This window comes from Danio rerio, chromosome 2 (genome assembly GCF_049306965.1).
Source record: "Danio rerio strain Tuebingen ecotype United States chromosome 2, GRCz12tu, whole genome shotgun sequence".
NCBI classification, from domain to species: domain Eukaryota; kingdom Metazoa; phylum Chordata; class Actinopteri; order Cypriniformes; family Danionidae; genus Danio; species Danio rerio.
Genome location: NC_133177.1, coordinates 53,104,265 through 53,119,236, shown reverse-complemented (window position 1 = coordinate 53,119,236; position 14,972 = coordinate 53,104,265). Strand labels below are relative to the sequence as shown.

The following is a 14,972-nucleotide window of genomic DNA, read 5'->3' as shown; positions in this document are numbered from 1 at the left end:
GTCTCACTGGGGTGTCTAATATGCTCTTTAAGGGTGGGCCTTTCAGAGGAACTAGGAATTAGACGCTTTCGTGTTAGCCAAGAGCATTGTATAGACAAGTGAGATATATGAAAAAATAACGCGATTTCCTTCAAGTGAATCATGAGCACACATTGCTTTGCATCTTAACACAACCAAGCCTTAAAATTACATTCTGGACCACCGCTTTAATAAGTTACAATGACCTACAGCATATGCTGTCAGGACTAATTTATTGTATAATTGTTTACAGTGTAGAATATAAATGTCATTTTTTTCCTGATGCAAAGCTGAATTTTCTTCAGTGTCACTTGATCATGTAATAATTCCTGATCCACCAACTCACTTTTATGACTAATTTGATCAAGTAAATGTGCTCTTGGTGAGTTCGCTATTTGAATTAAACTTGTTGGTGATCCCAAAATTAAACAAAATTGCAATGCTCTGGAGTTTAAGTTCTGTTTTTTTAACATTCTGCATTAAATGTATATTTTTTTGACTACTCTTGTCCACATTAATTTACATTATATGAGTTTAACTTATTTGGCTAATAGTTGTAAACTAAATGAATAATTGCATGTATTCTGTCTCTTTTTTCATAACAGTAAATCAGCACATGCCATCTGTGACTTGCTGAATTACACTTTCTATTATTAACTGGTGTCTGTGTGAAAGAGATGACACCTTTATGGCCATAAATGACACAAAAAGTGCAGCATTATGAAGATGCTTTAGGATATTTTTTTTTTTTTTTTTAAAGCAGAGAATACATTTAGACAGAGTAAATCATTAGACATTGTTTAACACTGGCTTTAAATGTAACTTTGTCTTTCTATACTTTAACAGTTTTGATCAACAAATGCAGTAAACAAAAACTTTTAAAAACTTTTTTTCACAATAAAACAGAACTTAATAAACAACAACAAACTACTACTACAAGAGATTGAGATGTAAGCTGGACCAAGTGGCATTCCTGTTAGGCCAGAAACAAATAAAATAATTGTTTTTATTTATTTCATGCAAAAAGAAAAAAATGAGCCTAAGGAAGTTAAAGTAATCTTTAACTCAAAATATCTGAAAACCTGAAATCAAATTGTAGTTTAATAAGCTTATAGAGAATAAAAAACCAAGGCCTTGGTATAGCCTGTACTGAAAAGCAAGAGAGCTTCCAGAGAAGATGGCAAAGGCAAACATACAGAACATTCTCCCTTTTCAGGACCAGGGGCCTCATGTACGAAGACTTGCGTGGAAATCGTACTAAAACATTGCGTACGCATAAAAAAATTCAGATGTATGAAACACTGCGTACGCCGAATCTCACGCATATTCTTTTATACATCCGAATGAACGTGAAACTGAGCGCAACATGCACGAGCACAAAACCCCTCCCTGCCTCCTCCCCCGTATGAATATGCTAATGACTATGCTAATGGCAAAACCCAACGAAAAAGCAATGGCAAAAGCAAGCAAAAAGAGAAACTTTGAACAGAATGTGAATTGGAGGTGCTGCTTTCGGAGGTAAACCGGAGAAAAGCGGTGTTATTTGCAAGTTTGATCTCCGGAATTAACAACAAAAGAAAAAAAATAGAGTGGGAGAGTTTAGCTGATGCGGTTAACACAGCTGGGTCTGAACATCGCACTGAGTGCATTAAAAGTTTTTTTTGTGTGGTTTATATTTGTAAAATGTTACAATACCCTTAGCAGTCTAAGTGGCGCACCTCATAAGACGCACGTGATCATGTTTTGACATGAACTCGGTTCGAATCCAGCGTCGGATGAATTCTTTCTTCTTTTTCCCCCTTGCTACATATCAGATTTTGCCCACTATTTATCACGAGAAAGACAACTAGGAATCATCAATAAGTTTGTGCATCATATTTTATTTGCACATTTATTGAATGGAAATGTTTCTGATTCACGCATGCAAATTCATCTTCAGATAGTGTCTTTATAGCAATGTGCGTGCGGTAGATCGCTCAGATTACATTGGGAAAACAGGCGACTGCTGCAAATTGTGCTTTAATGTTTAGCTGGTCAACTGTATGGTATGGAAACCTTATATACCTGCTAGATGAACCTGTCTCATACAGCTGCCATTGCAAGGCTCAGACACTTTGTAGAGAGGAATTTAACACAACTGCCTCTAGGAGTCGCCAATGAAAATAAAACACACACGCACAAAAAATGTGTGTACGCCAGCCAGAAAGCTGCCGTGAAGCTGCGCACATTCCCACGTTCAGTTCATCGTTAGTAAATCCAAATGTGAGCGATTCTGAGCGTGAAACCTGGCGTACGCAAAGTTTTTGTGCGTACGCAGCGTTGATACATGAGGCCCCAAATGTTTATGCTGATCATAATGGACAAATTAATTTATCCATTATATACCTAATCTACAAATTACAAGTTGTTTCCTCCACCTTCACCAGTTAGGTCAGCGTGAAGGCTGTCAAGTTAACATGATAGTTGTTTTGACACCTTTTGTGCAAAAACAGCAGATCAGCACATTGCAAATACCGTATTTTGAGAAGAACATCTAGTAAGAATTCAAAGACTTGCATATAACATATTGTCACGCCCTGGCTTAAGAGCAATGACATAATTAAAGGGAGGATATTTTGGTACCAAAAAGTATTTATTTAAACATTAAAGAAAAATCAAGTGCTCACTTTAGGTCAGCAAAATCAAGTATTAACCAAAGATAAAAAGAAACAAAACAAAACAATCAGGAGCAAAAGCACGGCTCACCACAAGCCAACACTGCTGGCTTTTATAGAGGGGAACTCAAGTGTTCCCAATTGAGCAGATGAGTCTCTGTCCTTCCCGCTTTCGGCCGATCAGTGGGTTGGTCAAAGAGACTCGTCACAATATTCCAAATGTCAAATTAAATAAAAGGTATTGTGTGTGTGAGAGAGAGAGATAGAGATCACTGAAACGTCACACTTTACTTCATTTCATATATGTCAGATGCACTGCTGTGAATATAATGTAGATGTGTGATTATTTGTTTAGTTTCAATCACTAAAGAATGTTCAAATGGATGTTTTTTTTTCTGTGTGTGAAGCAGGTATAGAGAATATAGTGGAATATATCTTGTGCCTCACCCTTTGCACATACAGTAGTATGTGCTTGTGTGCATATGTGAATGCATATAAAATGTTTACTCTAATTGCCACTAAGAGCTTTGCATGCTGAAGTGTCTGGAATTTGAGAGTACGAAGGAACTAGGCTATTAAAACTGCCTCTGATTTTGATTTGTATAGCTTTCTGTGTCACTCTCTGATAGTTAAATTTACATTTACAATTTTCACTGTTTGAATAGTTTAAAATCATTAAAATTGCAATACTTAATTCAGAAATATGAGCCTGGCTAGCTAAACGCATGTTTTTAAAGACCACCACTGTTTTATGATGCACTCTCAGGTAAAAACCATATTGCAATCTTTAATTTATATGGTGTTGGGCCAGGGTTGGCCAAGCTTCTGATTCGGACGGATCCAGTCCTGTTTGATATTTATGAGTTCAGAATACAGTGTTGTAAAATATGTAAGTTAATAGCTGACAGATTGCAACTTTCTTTTGCTATTTGCACTTCCTTTTCCATTACAGGTATTTATCCACACTCTCCAAAGCATCACTTTTTGTGTACTTTTTCCATTCATCTGGAATTTCACTCCTTCCCTGAAATGTTTTATTGCACCACGCTTCCAGATCTTTCTGGAATCTGCACACAAACCACTTCCAGTAGGGCAGCTCAGATTTGTCAGGGGTGATGCTCCATCTGGCATATTCAGGACCTCCTTTTCTGTATTCTTTCCAGGGGACTGAATCATCTGAGGTTTCATCATCTGAATCACTTGAATTTGGATAAAACTCATCATCACTTGATACTGCTGTTGTGCAGATTTCAATAGCCAGGTTTGTTGTTCCTCTGTAATACCATCCCTTTAGTCCAACACTGCGGTGGAAAGGAACGCAATGATCTCCAGAATGGTCTTCCATTGTATTGGTGCAGATGGCATTACAGAACGGACACTGAACCCAACAGCACTGACAGAAGTGCTCAATCAAAATCTCATCCGGTCTCTTCTGGAATTGTTCTATTTTAATTTGGTTTATGCTGCTCTGAATCGTTTTCATCCTTTCTTTTAAATCTTTACTTAAAAGGTCTTCAAGAAAATCCAAGTCTTTAATTTCATTGAGATCAACACAGGAGTTCCCTGTGAGTTTCAGCTCATCTGTCAATGTTTTAGAGAAGCTCCTAAACCACATGTTTCCATCTCCACTGTGACTCTTGACCTCCACTGTTGCAGCTTTCACTGCATTACTTACAATCTGCTCCTTTTCTTTCAGATTTCCTTTGAATATATTTTGAACGGTCACATTTTGTTTAGTGAAGTATGTCTTCACTTCATTCTTTATGAATTGTTTGAAGTGTTTTTGGGGGCTATGAATATATTTCATGTACTCATCAAAATCCTCTTTTTCTGCAAGGTGTTTCAGGATGTGTTTCTCTAGATCTGGTCTGTTACCGCATAATGCTTGTATGTCAGACCTCATCTGTGCAGCCAAAGCAATAGCAGTTTTGTTGTAAACCGCTTGTAGGATGGATTCCTCAAGTCTGCTGCAGATGAATTCACTCAGTATGGTTGTTGTGGTCGCTCCTTTGTAGTATTTTTCAAAGATATTCCCATATTGGGTTTTCTGCTTTTCAAGATAAATTCTTGGGTCATTTGCTTCTCTGAATTTTAAATGGAGTTCAGTAAACCTCTGTCTTGCTAAATCACACACATGCAGACTGAGATCTATGGTATACTCCCTTTTCAATGTGTATTTCTGGTTCATGGACTGATGATTCTGTACTGACTTTTTCACACAGTCTGTTATTTCCTGAATGAAACTGTTGTTGTAGCCGCGTGTTCCGACTGGTGCCTTATTCATGATCATTTCGGTTTTCTGAATAACTTTTTCAGTAAGATTCTTTACCGAATAATGAAATTCAGGATTTAGGCTCATGTATTCTTCTGTCCTAGAAGTTCCTCTTAAATACTCTATGCCTGACATAAGTTTTTGACCAAACCAATTTAATATTCCATTACTGCTTTTCATGGAGCTCTCGACAGGTTTCTCTGAAGATTCAGTTTCATCAGAACGCTCTAGATGTTTCTTTGGAATGATGTAGTCACAATAATCACCCCAACGGTCCATCCGTTCATAGTCTTTCTTTTGTAGCTGCTCATTTACAAGAGTCAATTCATGGTTTTCAGATAATATCTGTATCACATCTGCCCAAAAGTCAAAGCCTTTCACTGGAGGTATATCTTTGATAATTTCATTGACCCATTTACTCCACATTGTGTTGAATTCCTCATTCAGATTTTTTTGAGCTGTTCCAGTACTTCTCAGACTTAACGCTAGTTCTTTGCTTCGACTGAAAAGTGTATTTTCATACTCTGTTCTTTTTTGATCCAGTTTCTCCCTGGCTTTCTTCTGTTCAATGGCTTCATCCAACTTTCTTTTTGTTCCCTTCACAAGGTCATCATGAAGATTGTTGATTCTGGTTTCAAATACATTTTGCCATTGACACAGTATGTCTTTGTCTCTGTCCTCCTCAAAGTAAGACCTCATTGATTTATCTACCTGCTTCTTTGTTTTTTGTATGTCAGACAGCAAATCATTATCTTGAACTGTAAGTTCTCCGTTGGCAATTCTAATGTAGAATTTGTCTTCAATGCTCATCATGGCACTTCTGAGGCTCCATGTCCAGTCGCTGTATTTAGTTTCTAGTCGTCTGTATGTTGCAATCTCAAGTGTGTTTTTAAAGCTGAACACAAAGTTCTCATTGAGCAGTGCAGTCCACAGATCATTAATACGCATTTTGAATTGTGACAGTGTAATTCCACTTGAATGTGCAGCTTTTGAGAGAATTGTGCTCTTCAGGTCCTGAATATTTCTGCTGTAGTTTGGGTTTGGTGGTGCCATTGGTGGACTGCCTTCCCACAGTTGTGCAAAATACTTCACATCATTCTTAACGTCAAATGCAATGACCTCACTGAAAAACTCAGTATCACAATCTTCCTCTTTAGCAGCGAGTTTCGTCATCTCATCCAGTTTCTCCTGCAGTCGTCTCCTTCCCTCCATGTTTTTCTCTCCGGCTGTAACATCTGAAACATTCTGATGCACAAACATGCAGCTCGGATTCAGTTTGATCTTCTTCATTCTCATAAAGGCCTGAACAACAATCTGGAGAATGTCCTGCATCTCAGCTGTGTTTTCTCCAAAGATGTTGATCAGTGTCATATTTCCAAGACCAACAACAAATGTGGCCATTTCATTGTCATGATTTCTCGTTGATCTTCCAGCCAGTTCTAGGGCACGGAGGCCCTCAGTATCAACAACTAGAATGTAGTCAACCTCTAACCTTGCTTTCATTTCTTCTGAAACTCTGACCAGCTGCATGAAAGCTCCTCTGGTGCACCTGCCTGCACTGACGGCAAACTGCAGCCCAAACATGGCATTCAGCATGGTGGATTTCCCAGAGCTCTGGATCCCTAAAACTGACAACACATAGACTCTCTTGTCTCCCAGTTTCTGGATGAGTGAGTCAAGAACAGCTGTAACCCAGATCAGAGGAACATGGGCAGCATCACCATCCATCAACTCTAATGGAAATCCAGAAATCATCATCTCTGCTGCAAGACTGGGAAGAGAAGAGTAGTCAAACGTCTGCAGATTCCGCTTATTTCTTTTCACAGATGAATAGGATTCATATATCTGACCAATCTCTCTCATTATGTGCTCTAAGCCAAAGGTTGCAGCTTGTAGTTTCTCGGATACTCTCTCAAGTTTATCTTGGGCTGATCTGAGCTGCTGTGATTGATCATGATTCTGTTTAAGATTCAGGACAGTTGACCATTTTTCGTCGTACTCAAGAAGAAGAGCTGAAAGATTTTCAGTGGTGTAGTCATCCAAAAGGATGGCCAACCATTTCAGAAAATATGCCACCTCATTTCCTACTGGTGATTTCAATTTCTGGATGAAGATTTGGATAAATTGACTTAAGTCAGTTGTAAACTGCTGTTCACGAATTTTTTGCATTTCTGACTGCTTAGAACTATTGTTCTGTTCAAGGTTCCTTCCCTTATTTAGTTGACCTAACGTAGGTCGATGTAGTTCTTTATTCTTCTGACACCACTGATGCCACAAATGACCCTGCAGCGGCAGAAATGATTCTTTGATTTGAGTCTGATCTTTATACTTCAGTAAACTCATCATCTGCTGCGCTGCTTTTTTTCCTTTACTGAGGTCTACATCCTTGTCTTCATCTACTCTGATACCAGTATGTTTGGCCACATCTTCAAGCTTGAAAATAGAAGATGATTTATAAGACAAGATCCCATCATTTACAGCTTTTCTGATTTCCTCAAATACTACTGATTGATTTCTGTCTTTCAAACCAATTCTGTATTTCCCTTCACGCAATTTTGTAAAAGGGGAATCGTTGTCACAAAGAAGGCAGATGAATGGCTTTGAGTCCTTCATGAAGTTTTCAATCTTGGTCATGCTTTTATCATTCTTGTCAAGTTGTGGTACAATCACAACATTTACAGAGGCCATTTCAGTCAGGATATGCTTGTCATTTTCTGCTGCATCCCCGTGTAGGTTACAGAATGCAACACACTGGGTAAATCGATCAGTTTTCTCTCCAGAGGGACAATACCAGGCTATCTCCACCAGTCCGTCCATCATTACTCGGGTTCTGCTGCTGCCTGGGCAGTTCCTGTGGAAGAACGTGTTGTGTTTCTCATTGATCAGGTTGTTCATCAGCTGAGACTTGGATGAGGACACTGGGCCAAACCTGAAGAAAGCCACCATTGGAGTTTCTGCTCTGTAGACTGGCTGGAATTTGCTTAAGACTTTACCTGTATTATCAGTTGTCTTCCAGCTCTTGTTGATTTGTCGAAATGTCCAGAGTGGAAACTCAATCTGCTGGGTGAATGGATTAGGTACAAGCAGAGGCAACGCATACTGACACTGTGAGAGTTTAGTCACAATAAGCTGCTTTAGGAAACTATCAGCACAATGAAATATGGCCATCTGAACATCCATTAAGTCCACGGTATCTGTTTTATTATAATCAGAGGGTTGAGCAGACTTTCCAAAAATAATGTCGAAGGCATTCCCAACATCTCCAGATAAGTCATTGCTCCCTGTTGTTTTGTGCTGTTGTTCATTATTCTCTATAATCTGAAGGGATCTTGCTTTGTAGTCCATCATCATCAATTTATGTAGAAAAACTGAAGCTAGCTCATTTTCTGCACAAGTCTCCTGGGACTGTACAATTGGCTTAAGGAAATCTAAAGTTTTTAGTTTTCTGTGTTTGTCCTCAAGGTGAATCCTTTCAATGAGTTGCTCTGCATCCAACTGAAAAATACAATATTAAATTTAGGCAAATTAAATTCTTGATCAAAAAGTTCAGTCATTTATTCATTTTCTTTTTCGGCTTAGACCCTTTATTAATCCGGGGTCACCACAGCAGAATAAACCCTTCCAGCTGCAACCCATCCCTGGGAAACATCCACACAAACTCATTCCCAACGAACAATTTAGCCTACCAAATTCCCCTATACTGCAGTTCTTTGGACTGTAAGGGAAACCGGAGCACCCAGAGGAAACCCACGCAAACAGGGGAAAACATGCAAACTCCACACAGAAATGCCAACTGACCCAGCCGAAGCTCTAACCAGCGACCTTCTTGTTTTGAGGCGAAAGTGCTACCCACTACACCACTGCGTCGCCTGATCAAAAAGTTATGCAAATCAATTACACTTACATTTATTCATTTATCTGACACTTTTATCCAAGAGACTTACAAGAGAGGTTAAACAAAGCACTTCAAAATATCCGAGAGTAGTATATTAATGCTATGACAAGTGTAAGCTAGTTTGAATTTTCTTAAATTTGTTTTCCTTTAAGCATATGGAAAGGAGCGTGTGTCCTATAGGTGGTTTGTCAAGCACACTCACTTGTGTGTAGGATGATTCAATTCAACAATGCGATTAGATTATGGATAAGAAGATTGCCCTATTCACTCTAACCATCAGTTAACGATGTGATGCAATGATTTAAAAAGTGTGCACAAACTGTGGTACAAGCTGGCATTTAAACTGTGATGCATTGTTTTTAAAGTTCATTCTATCATTCCTTCATTTTCCTTCTGCTTACTCCCTTATTTATCAGGGGTCGCCACAGCGGGATGAGCCGCGCCCCAGTACTGGGAAACACCATACACTCTCGCGTTCACACACACACTCATACACTACTGTCAATTTAGTTTATCCAATTCACCTATAGCGTATGTCTTTTTATTTAGCTGTAAGGGAAACCGGAGCACCCGGAGGAAACCCACGTGAACATGCAAACTCTATACAGAAATGTCTCCTGGCCCAGCTGGGGTTCGAATCAGTGTCCTTCTTGCTGTGAGGTGACAGTGCTAACCACTGAGCCATTGTGCCATATCATCTCTAAAAAATTAGCATCAGTAAAAATGATTCATGTGCAATCATTTTGTTGTTTAGAAGTGACCAATAATCTGTGAGCAGTATTTTAGATTTAGATTTAAATTTATTTCTCCAGGCTTCCGCTTCAAGCAGGGATCAAACTAACATTTCCACCATGGGGGGCAGGTGCTCTAATGAGGAGGCTACTCACCCCAGATGGCCTATAACTAGGACTGGGTATTGTTCCAAAATTTTCGATACCGATACCGATACCAGTTCCGAACGATACTTTTTTCGATACTTTTATTTTAAGAAATATTTTAACAAGATTAAATAACTCACAATCTCTGAGAATTTTTTTTTTTTAAAGATGTTTGGGACACTTTTCACAGCAGGCTTATCTCTAAGACCAATAAACAAAGGAACAAAAGCACAAAATGAACAAAGTGTAGTTAACACAATATGAGTACAAACAGTTTTAATAAAGTTCAAGCAGTTTTAAGTCGATCAATTTTAAGTATTTGTGAGTCTTACTGCTGCTTGACGGTTTAGTTTACCCAAAAATTTAAATTCTGTCATTAATTATCTTCAAATTAAGATATTTTGGATTTAATCCAAGAGCTTTCTGATCCTCCCATAGAAAAATCAATGAATAAAGTTATTTTTGTTCACTTTGCACATAGGAGTATACTCGCAGCTTCATATAATTATGGTTGAACCACTTATATCACATGGACTTGTTTTGACTGTTTTTTGGTTCCTTTCTGGGCATTGAAAAATGCACATCCAGTAAATCTAATCTTTCTCCACAATAGAAAAAAAAAGCAAACCTTTAACAATAAAATTTGTAAAGGCCCTGTGCCATTCATCTTTCAGCAGGAGCAGAGACTATAACATTAATGTGAAGAAAACATGAAAGCTAAACTGTTAATGCAGCCAAGGATAAGGACATTTAAATAATCATAAGTTTAATGTGATGTAAACTTCATCATTTACTGTTAACCTTAAAGCATTTTAGTATCAACTCAGCAAGGTATTTAAAGCCATCGAAACAGTACATAATGTTACACAGCGTACGTTAGGTCCAAAAAAGAATTAATAAATTTACCCCGCACAAACCCCGTTTACACTCTCAGGTCTTGATGCCCAATTCCGATTTGTTGTAACGTGTAAAAGGACAAGCAAAAAAATCTGATATAGGCAACAAATCGGAATTGTGCAAAACGCGCCTAACCCTGAAACTGAAAGCGAGAAGTGACTTTTAAGGGGCTGTTTCATATGGATTTATTACTCATTGTTACTGTTCAGTGAAAGCAAACTGTCGTAGTTTATTAAAGACACAAACCCCTCACTGCACGGCAGCTGTGCACCTTCAGCAACCTCATAATTCCTGCAGCATGAGGACTTTATCATTGTTTATGAGCGTCAAAAGTGGCGGATCTGTTCGGCGAGTTCTGCCTCTGTGCCACACTAGCCACTGCGAAATATGCAAAGTGTAGTATAAGCAGAGAATGGTTCAGTCCTGATTTACCCCCACGCAGTTTATGTAATGGTATGGCCCTGAATCCTGATGTGTGTGCGCAATGGTGTTAGAGAGAATAAAGTTGCTCTGTGTAGCTCGTAGTGCGTGTATTATTAGCGACAAAAAGCAAAAGTTACAACACGAAGTTCGCCCAACTTTAAGGTGATTTTAAAGCAGAGGAGGCGGAAAAGGGCTGTCAGCTTGCGCTTATGTCTGTTTACCATTCGGAGCCCCAGCCATCACGATTTAATCCTCATCAGTCATGGAGGACGACGCTTGTGGTGGGCACGTTGTTATGATGACTGCGCCGGCATGATCTTCTTGCAGTCAAACAATGCAAAAATAAGCTAGTGGGCGCAACCGCCGTAAACTTTTGATTTTCAAGACAGCCTTGCTGCAGCCAATCACCAGCATTTAAACCGGGCACGTTGACAAGATTATACCCTTGGGTATCGAAATTTGGTAACGAACGAAAATATTTTTTTCGATACGCGATAGTATCGAGACGATTCGGTCGGTGATTAAAAAGTATCGAACTCGATACCCAGCCCTACCTGTAACCTAAAGTAGATATGGTAAAACCACAAACAGAAATAAATTCAAATGAAGATCCATGAGAGTGAAGTTACCTTTTGTTCCTGTCCTTTATCAGTTTGTTCCAAGCTCCCTAAAGGCAGCATGTTTGTTTCACCAAGGCTTGTTTCTATTTCTGCACCTTAATCGCATGAAACAATAGTACAATATTTATTATATCAAGAATTTCTGATTCTATCCAGGAAAACATTAATATGTACAGTTGAAGTCAGAATTATTAGCCCCCCTGAATTATTAGCGGCCCTGAATTATTAGCCGCCCTGTTTATTTTTTACCCCAATTTCTGTTTAATTTTTCCAACACATTTCTAAACATAATAGTTTTAATAACTAATTTCTAATAACTGATTTATTTTATCTTTGCCATGATGACAGTACATAATATTTGTCTAGATCTTTCTCAAGACACTTCTATACAGCTTAAAGTAACTTTTAAAGGCTTAACTAGGTTAATCAGGTTAACTAGGCAGGTTAGGGTAATTAGGTAATTTATTATGTAACGATGGTTCCCCTTCGGGGGGAACTCCAGCACTATAAGTGGATTTGATGTTCTAAATCCACGTATGGGAGATTCGGTTCAGAAGCTACTTGTCTGAAAGAGTATTAAACGGGCCAATTAAGAATGAATTGGCAGCACAAGCCTGCACAGGTGTACTGCATAGGCTTAATTAACTGAGCATATAAGCACACCTGGCGCCAGCAGACGCTATCCTTTTCGCTTCAGAGACTTTTCTGATCGAGCTTCATGAGGGTTCCTCCTGCTGTCTACAGCCACTTCGAGCGAACGAGTGTCTCCCGGTCCAGAGCGAGTCCATGCAGTGGCAGACGGTCGAGCTGGGTTTCTCCCTTGCCTGGCGTCCCTTTGGGTCTGGTCCTCCAAGAGCGGTGCGTATTGCTGCAAAGCATCCTAAAAGAGCAACACAGTCGTGCAGCACGTCCTTTTCAGGATGGCGCTCTGACTGTGCGTTTCTGGTTGCGGGGGTTTCCTGTGATGCCATGACCGTTGCGCAGTTGAGATCGTGGTTAGCTTTCGTAAGAGAGCGAGCCACCCCAGTCGCCCCCTGCTCTGCAGCGGGTGCTCGGGCAGATCTGAGCGCTCCAGCGAGAGATAATCCGTCGCCCAAGGGCTCGCGGACCTCTCGCTCCTCCAAGCGCTCCATCCAAGCTTCGGGTACTGGGAGTGATCCGTCTAATCAGATGGTAGCTCTCACGCTCGCTGACACCGGAGATCAGATGTCCTCCGCGGCATCGGAGGGTGGGCTTTCATTGTCCAACGATGATCTGGACCCGCTCGCCCCCTCTGGGCAAGCGAGCGCCGTCAAAACGGATCCTGAAGCGGACATGTTGGCCGTGCTTTCTCGGGCTGCTTCGGCCGTCGGGTTGGAGATGGTTTATCCCCCAGCCCCGCGGCCGGACCGACTAGATGGGTGTTACGTAGAGGATCAAAAGGCGAAGCCTTCGAAGCCTCTCGTCCCCTTCTTCCCGGAAGTGCACAGTAGGCTCACGCAGTCCTGGAGGGCACCTTTCTCTGCCCGCGCTGCGTCCGCCTCCGCCCTCACCACCCTGGATGGTGGAGCTGCCAGGGGATATGAGGCGATCCCGCAGGTGGAGCGCGCCATTGCGGTCAATCTTTGTCCACGTGACGCCCCCGCTTTGCGCGGTCCGCCCCGTCTCCCGTCCAAAGCCTGTAGGTTATTTGCCTCCCTCGGAGCTAGAGCTTACAAGGCTGCGGGCCAGGTAGCTTCCGCCTTGCACGCGATGGCCACCTACCAGCACTACCAAGCGCAGGCGCTGGCTAAGCTGCACGAGGGTGGGTTTAACCCAGGCTTGTTACACGAGCTGCGCACGGCGACCGACTATGCTCTCTGGACCACTAAGTCCACCGCGTGCGCACTGGGGAAGACGATGTCCACACTTGTGGTCCAGGAACGCCACCTCTGGCTAACCCTGGCAGATATGCGTGATGTTGACAAAGTTCGCTTTCTTGACGCGCCCATATGCCAGGCTGGCCTGTTCGGCGACACCGTCGGTGTATTCACCCAGAAGTTCAAGGCGGTGAAGGAGCAGTCGGATGCGATAGGCAATGTCATCTATTGACGGGGTCGTAAGCCCGCTCTATCCACGGCCGAGCCATCCACCTCCGCTGTTCCTTGCCGAGGGCACGCTGAAAGCCGGTAGCCCCTCCTGCCCAGGGCGCCGCTAAGTCCGGTAAACGGACCGCGAAGCGTCCCTGAGACAGGCCATCCGGAGAAGAGGAGACTTGCTCTTTCCCCGCTGGAGGGCGGGGCCCATATTCCAACGGTACTTTTCAGTGCCACCAAAGTTTCGATCAAAGAGCATTTTCTCCCTTCCCCGGATGTGACAGCTCAAGCCCTGCCAGTCTGGGATGCGCTGCCTCTCAGCTCGCAGGGTTTGCATGCTCCGCCAGCGGCTCTCGGGCGCTGGGGGGACGGTCTCCCTTCTCCCAGCCCCCAAGCCCCCTCTCAGGAGTCAGGGTGCGGAGCCAGAGCGAATCGCTCTCCTCCAGCTCTTCTGCGGGACCCTCGCGCTCCCCGGATCAGCACACCCGCTCCGCGCTGCCCCTCCGCGGGTACGTCAACGATTGCTGCGATGACATCATTAGCGAGGGCTCTGCCTGCCTGGTTAGCGCCGGCCAGCCCCTCGCGGTGGCTCATACACACGATCAGACTCGGCTACGAACTACAGTTCTCCAAACGGCCTCTCAGGTTCACGGGCGTGTATTTCACCAGGGTCAATCCCCTGTTCGCCCCTGTCTTGCGAGAGGAGATTGCTGCCCTCCTGGCGAAGGGTGCAATCGAGCCGGTACCTCCAGCCGAGATGGAGAGCGGGTTTTACAGCCCGTACTTCATCGTACCCAAAAAGAGCGGTGGGTCACGGCCAATCCTAGATCTGCGTGTTTTGAATCACTGCCTTCACAAGCTGTCGTTCAAAATGCTTACGCAGAGGCGCATCCTTCGATGCGTTCGTCCTCAGGATTGGTTTGCAGCCATAGACCTGAAGGACGCGTATTTTCATGTCTCCATTCTTCCACGCCACCGTCAGTTTCTGCGGTTTGCGTTCGAAGGTCGAGCATGGCAGTACAAGGTCCTCCCCTTCGGGCTCTCTCTGTCTCCGCGGGTCTTCACCAAACTCGCGTAGGGTGCCCTAGCGCCTCTGCGGCTTGCGGGCATCCGCGTACTCAATTATCTCGACTACTGGCTGATTTTAGCCCACTCTCGGGAGCTCCGGCATCTCCGCCTATTGGGGTTGCAGGTCAACTGGGAAAAGAGCAAACTCGCCCCGGTGCAGAGGATCTCTTTTATCGGGATGGAGCTGGACTCG

The 14,972-nt window shown here is 42.4% G+C and overlaps 2 protein-coding genes and 1 long non-coding RNA gene across 7 annotated transcripts in view; 1 reads left to right on the top strand and 2 right to left on the bottom strand.

Annotated features, from left to right (window-relative positions):
- The window catches only part of LOC141378929 (uncharacterized), a 173,873-nt gene that overhangs the window by 54,215 nt on the left and 104,686 nt on the right, over positions 1-14,972 (top strand). The gene's annotated exons all lie outside the window — the stretch shown is intronic.
- The window catches only part of si:ch211-209f23.7, a 160,629-nt gene that overhangs the window by 50,900 nt on the left and 94,757 nt on the right, over positions 1-14,972 (bottom strand). The window lies entirely within an intron of this gene.
- The window catches only part of LOC101882419 (upregulator of cell proliferation), a 113,513-nt gene that overhangs the window by 29,583 nt on the left and 68,958 nt on the right, over positions 1-14,972 (bottom strand). For 2 of the 3 annotated variants that reach the window (XM_021468097.3, XM_021468098.3), the window contains 2 exons: positions 11,667-11,752; positions 271-8,439 (listed from right to left, as the gene is read on the bottom strand). In XM_021468097.3, coding sequence (XP_021323772.1) covers positions 3,619-8,439; positions 11,667-11,752 — 4,907 coding nt within the window. In that variant the 3' untranslated portion in view covers positions 271-3,618. Of the gene's footprint in view, positions 1-270; positions 8,440-11,666; positions 11,753-14,972 lie in introns of those variants that run through there. The other variant, XM_073930600.1, reaches the window with a different exon arrangement.